Genomic DNA, 6,858 nt, shown 5'->3' with positions numbered 1-6,858 from the left:
ATGACATTTAAAAAGTAACCTAGAATTACTGTATATATTTTGTTACTTACAATAAATCTAGATTATCATAGATAAGTGTAATAAATAAGCATAATTCATAGATGCACATAATTATCGGTCCACATAGAATTATCCATAATTTTACTGGTCTGTGATGAGAAAAAGTTTGAGAAATACTAGTCTAGATCATTGGACTGGTTGATGCAATCCAATTTCTTGACCTATTTCTGACATTACCCCCTTTGAACTCCTCCTTTGTGGGATTGTCAAGGATCATATGTATGATAGAAAAGTGCCAGACATAAGAGCCTTGCATACAAGAATTGTGGATGCAATTAATAATGTGATTCCTGACATGCTGGCTTAAACATGGGCTGAAATTTAGTACAGATTGGGTATCATTATATGTGCCAGAATAGGCGCACATGTGGAAATATACTGTTAATGTAGTTACAAACTTTTTCATATGCACTTTTTGTTTCCCATTGTCTACAGTACTGTACTTGAGTTTCTTTTCTTAATTAATTCACAAAATTAGAGAGGCTTGAGAGGAACACCCTGTACATATATTCATTACCTAAAGTTTAAAAGGCATACTCAAGTCATTAAATTTGATAATTTATAATTTTGTTTCAGAGGGAATACTTATACTTCATAATATAATGAACACAAAAAACTGGATAATCACTAACAAAACACATATTACTTACTGGAGTTTGGTTTAATATGTAAAACTAGCTGTTACTCGCAACTTTGCTTGTGCGGATTTTGCAAGCAAACCCCATTTATATTCNGAAGCACAAGATAGGTCATGGTGGCATGAAATGGTTGTCAACCTCCTGACAGGAGAAGACACATAAAGAAGAAGTCTGTTGGACTAGCCCTCTCGTTGAAGGATGGAGATTATACTGGTTATTAAAAAACGTGGAGACAAATGATCATAAAATTACAGTCTCCTAATGTCAGGCTCCTGACACCAGTTAATCAATTTATCACGGATTAACACACATAAACTATTATAAATATATGTGATATCTGAGTGATGACATCTGTATAAATCATAGAAGGGTTTACTTCTCGATATGAGTGGAGACTAATTAATTAGACCATTATAAAAACAACAACAATATTTAATAAAAGCTAAATGGAACACTTACAATAAAAATACAATATACTGAGAGATCAAATATATGCTAATCTAATCTATGTGCATGAGAGAGAGTTTACAATGAACTATCAGTTATACTACCTTCACAGAGGAGGCTTATTCTTGTCTTTAGATGAGATGAAGGGAAAATGTACCCTAATTCTTCTCTATACGAGGATGGCTTGCTGTTTTCCTCAAAGATCTATATGGAGTCGACTTTGAATGCAATGTATGGAAATATCTTTATGTTGGACTCCTTCTTATATGGAGGGACTTTACTCTTCAATAATCTATGTCAAACTTCTCTGTCTTCTATATGGAGGACCACTATAGATCCTTCTCCTGTATGGATCTGATGGAGAACTCCTCGATCTCAGGATGTGCTTTGCTATATTAAATGTTACAATCAAAATATGGGCTTTTCTGTCATCAACGGGATGTTCAGGGAGGAATGAAGGGGGTAAACATGCAGATGGTTGTCTAACTTTCAAGATAAGGGTTATGTGAAAGGAAGTTTAATTCTTCACTCTTTCTAATGTTACATCCTTTTTTTTGTGAATAATTATTTATCAAAGAAATAAAATATTTTGTTATATTTTATATCAATTAATCTAATTAACCTGCAGATCTCACACTTGTAATGCATCATCTATGTCTGAGGTGGACAAAATGTCCACTTCTGACATAGATGATACTTTACAAGTACACAAACATTTTCCAGTAAATGAAATAATTAGGCCATCATTACTTGAATGTGAAGTATTGAAATTTATTGAACAAAGGACTGTGCAAAAAAGATATAAATGACTCCTTCAATGTTATAAAGTCAATTGTGACCAATGGCATAACTACCATTTGTGCAACTTGTGCAACTGCACAGGGTGCAATACAGCTAGGAACCCTTTGGTCTCTTACTCTACCAACATAGTTGTTTTATTATGTAAGAGAATTATACCCATGATGATATGTAATTGATTAATGTTAGGAACAGAATGCTTGAATCAGGTTCTCTAGCATAGTTCTCTTCCTGAAGAGAACTATGTTAGTGCTTACTTCAAAGAATTTCAACAGAAAGAATGTGTATTTTCACTGATTGTTATAGCAGAAGGTGATTATGTATGGTACCAATTCAGACTAGAGCAGCCGCCACATAATAATAATAAGTGCAACCTCTTGGCACAGACAGATTATTTACACAGACATAATCAAGTAGCAAATATAATACACTAAGAGCTTGCAAACAAACACAAATTATTAGACATCCACAAACCATACTACAAATACATTCCACAGGCAGGATTGGAAAACAACATGCACAAAATGTATTACGACAGAGCCATAATCACAGATAAAACAATTTACCACAACAGACAATAAAAATTACATACATTATAGACATATCCATTCCAAACACTCACAATATACAATACACATTCATTGAAAAAATTAGGAAGTACACAGAACTCGTCCAGGAAATAAGGCATCTGTGGAGGATGGAAAGGGCACTTATTGTACCTGTCGTTCTCTCCTGTACAGGTGTGATACCACACACACTACACAAAAGCCTGGAACATTACAATTGAATAGAAATACATACATCACACTACAGAAGGCCACTATATTGAATACATGCCACATTGTTAGGAAATTCCTGAATACAGACACACACTCATTTAATTTTAGTCTTTGGTTGTGTACTAGTCTTTGGTCTTTGATTGATACTGGTGGCTGTGTACTATGCCTTGACTTTGGTCTGGCATAGTACACAGCCACCAGTATCAACCGAGTATAACCCACTAAATACTGTATAATAATAATAAGGAAAGAATGAACCTTAGAGGATATAAACTTTGTGCAGATTTGAATTTTTTCTTTATTTCATTGTTGTTGTTTAAATATCTTCTAAAATATTATGTAGACTTACAGTGTAATAATGTAGTTTACTATTTTAAAAAAGAATAAATTACTGTTTACTTTATAATTGTATGTACGCTAAACTGTGTTGTGAAAAAAGTACAGAAAGCTAATGTGGGCTCTTTTTAGAACATTGCATGGAGACCCACTCACATGTAGTTACACACTGACAGTAAGGAAGAATGCTCTGCAGAAATGCAAACTTTAATTATGTCATACTTAATATCTCAATAAGTATGCTTAATTGTATACTGTATTTTATATTCTGTAATCGATTATATTTAGATTAATAAACATTCAATAGTTTAAAATTACAGTAAAACTTAAATATAGCGTAAGATGTGAATCATTCAACCAATTTTTGTATTACAACTTTAGAATGAAAATATTCCATTAATGAGACATAAATAAAATGTTTTAATGAAAATATTTTATAACAAACTGTTTTAATAAGTCCCTTGAATTTTGTTATATTGGGTTTTCACTATATTATTAAAAATAGAATGGTTATAATAAAAATAAAAATACCTTAATTTTCCACTTTGTTTTATTTTATAGATATAAATTCTACACCTACAGTTTGTCATTTTTGTGGAAAATAATTTCCACAACTAGATATTAAACAACTATATGTTAGAAATAATTAAACAACTAGATATTATTGATAAATAAATAATCCATTAAAATTAATTAATAAATTCTAAAAAATTTTTCCTTAAAAAAACCTTTAAGAAATACAAGTGAATTCACTTTTTAAATCCGACTTCGATAGAGTTTAAAAACAGAGAAAGACCAGAAAATCACTTTCACTAATTCTTACTTTATTTTTCTATTTTTATCCAATTTTTTATCCATATATATTTCGCTTGTCAGCCTCATCAGTGGATATTACATTGTTACGTTGCCAGTACTTTTATACTCTATCAAGCTATCCCAGCATGCATTAACACATGCGCCGGTATTTAAATTTATACAATTTACATGTCCTTTAATACAATAATGTTCTATGATGCGTCTTTTTACAAGATTTTTTACTTTATACAATATTTTAATATTATTTCGGTCAATAATACAATTTGTTATACTGCAGTGTTGTTGCCACGGGGATTCTGTTCTATTTAGTCGGATTGCCGCTTCATGCTCTTTCAGCCTCACTTCCAGTTTTCTTCCTGTTTCTCCAATATAGTATTTCCATTCTGTACACGTGCACATCAACTCATATACGACTCCTGCTACTTCCAAAGGATTCTTCAATTGTATCTCATTTGCTTTATTAATCAAACAAATGCTTTTGTTTAATTTATTTCTCTGTTCACCTACTAAGTTGACAAAAAATAATTCTTTAATATAAATTTTATATTTTTCATAAAATTTTGAAATGTACGGAATTTTAATATATAAATTTTCTATTTTTCTATTTTTGACATTATATCTATTATTAATATACGTAATATACCACCTATGTATAAGCTGTTGTGGGTAATCATTTAATAAATATTTTTTAAAAAGATTCTTAGTCTCTATTTCAATATATTTTTTTAATGTTGTTCTATTAAATATTTTCTTTAATTCCATCAAAAAAACGTTTCGTTTTATTCCTATAGGACAATATGATTTATATTTAATCACCTTATTATTATTACATATTTTTTCATACTTACGAAACAACAATGTTTCATTTTGTCTTGTAATTATTACATCTAAATAATTAATTTCATAATTTCTTTCTTCTTCATAAGTAAATTTAATGTTATTATTTAAACTATTTGCATAATTCTTGATGTTTTCAGCTGTGATGTCATTTGAGTCGTACAAAATTAATATGTCATCCACATATCTAGTATAAAAAACAATACATTGAAACTGGAAGATTTTTTCATCTAATGATGTCATACAAATATCTGCAAGTTTTGGGCCGATTACTGATCCCATTGCAATCCCGTCTCTTTGACGATAATATTCTGTAGAAGTTTTAAAATAATTATTTTTAAAGGTAAACTGAATAAATTCTAAAATGTGACAAGGTAAATTATATTTACTTAAACTTTCTATAATAAAATTCCAATTTATTGAAGGATACATAGATTAGGAATCTATAAGATTCTTTACTTTGACCTTGCATTAATCTTGAGATCAATTGATCTGCATTGTTTATGGTATATTTAGAGTCGGGTATACACTGCAAATAATCTTTAATATAATATTCTAAACTATATAATACTGAAAATTTAAAATCCACTAATGGTCTAAAATTAGTGGAATATTCCACTAATGGTCCATTAGTGGAATATTAAGTTGTGGAATACGTACATTATTAAAGTTTACGATCTTCTTAAATTCTTGGCTTGTAAATTCCTTTCTATATGTTTTCATTAATTTAATTAGTTTCTTTTTAATGTCAATATATGACATATTAATTTTGTACGACTCAAATGACATCACAGCTGAAAACATCAAGAATTATGAAAATAGTTTAAATAATAACATTAAATTTACTTATGAAGAAGAAAGAAATTATGAAATTAATTATTTAGATGTAATAATTACAAGACAAAATGAAACATTGTTGTTTCGTAAGTACGAAAAAATATGTAATAATAATAAGGTTATTAATTATAAATCATATTGTCCTATAGGAATAAAACGAAACGTTTTTTTGATGGAATTAAAGAAAATATTTAATAGAACAACATTAAAAAAATATATTGAAATAGAGACTAAGAATCTTTTTAAAAAATATTTATTAAATGATTACCCACAACAGCTTATACATAGGTGGTATATTACGTATATTAATAATAGATATAATGTCAAAAATAGAAAAATAGAAAATTTATATATTAAAATTCCGTACATTTCAAAATTTTATGAAAAATATAAAATTTATATTAAAGAATTATTTTTTGTCAACTTAGTAGGTGAACAGAGAAATAAATTAAACAAAAGCATTTGTTTGATTAATAAAGCAAATGAGATACAATTGAAGAATCCTTTGGAAGTAGCAGGAGTCGTATATGAGTTGATGTGCACGTGTACAGAATGGAAATACTATATTGGAGAAACAGGAAGAAAACTGGAAGTGAGGCTGAAAGAGCATGAAGCGGCAATCCGACTAAATAGAACAGAATCCCCGTGGCAACAACACTGCAGTATAACAAATTGTATTATTGACCGAAATAATATTAAAATATTGTATAAAGTAAAAAATCTTGTAAAAAGATGCATCATAGAACATTATTGTATTAAAGGACATGTAAATTGTATAAATTTAAATAGTGGCGCATGTGTTAATGCATGCTGGGATAGCTTGATAGAGTATAAAAGTACTGGCAACGTAACAATGTAATATCCACTGATGAGGCTGACAAGCGAAATATATATGGATAAAAAAATGGATAAAAATAGAAAAATAAAGTAAGAAATAGTGAAAGTGATTTTCTGGTCTTTCTCTGTTTTTTAAACTCTATCGAAGTCAGATTTTAAAAAGTGAATTCACTTGTATTTCTTAAAGGTGTTTTTTAAAAGAAAAATTTTTTAGAATTTATTAATTGTAATAGATATTATTGATTTCTCTATTAGACCATATTTAAATTAAGTGGAAATCTTAGTCACTGTTCATTACTTTTTTATCTTGTATGATAGTCAACTCTAGTAGTGGTACAAAAGACATTGATGACACAGCAGTATATTCAGGAAATCCTTCACTTTCATATGATGCCTTTTATTGCAGTGCTAAAAGCAGTCATTTACCAGTAATATAATGCTCCATTGCACACAATTAGGATTTCTCAGGAATG

At 29.1% G+C, this 6,858-nt stretch overlaps 1 protein-coding gene across 2 annotated transcripts; it reads right to left on the bottom strand.

The window, feature by feature from the left end:
* Window positions 1-3,875: 3,875 nt before the first annotated feature.
* LOC111614988 lies at window positions 3,876-5,536 on the bottom strand. Of its 2 annotated transcripts, XM_023356359.1 has the most exons (3): window positions 5,372-5,536; window positions 5,101-5,240; window positions 3,876-5,022 (listed from the first exon to the last, which is right to left on the bottom strand). In XM_023356359.1, exons 2-3 carry the CDS (start codon window positions 5,141-5,143, stop codon window positions 3,950-3,952), a joined length of 1,116 nt encoding a protein of 371 aa, XP_023212127.1. In that variant the 5' UTR covers window positions 5,144-5,240; window positions 5,372-5,536; the 3' UTR covers window positions 3,876-3,949. The 2 variants fall into 2 exon arrangements, with proteins under 2 accessions (XP_023212127.1, XP_023212126.1); XM_023356358.1 differs by having other exon boundaries at window positions 3,876-5,240.
* Between the last annotated feature and the right edge of the window lie 1,322 nt (window positions 5,537-6,858).

This window comes from Centruroides sculpturatus, unplaced genomic scaffold (genome assembly GCF_000671375.1).
Source record: "Centruroides sculpturatus isolate CEXI.00-Female unplaced genomic scaffold, Cexi_2.0 scaffold2012, whole genome shotgun sequence".
Taxonomy (NCBI): domain Eukaryota; kingdom Metazoa; phylum Arthropoda; class Arachnida; order Scorpiones; family Buthidae; genus Centruroides; species Centruroides sculpturatus.
The sequence above is the reverse complement of the archived record's forward strand: the minus strand, read 5'-3'. Positions and strand labels throughout refer to the sequence as shown.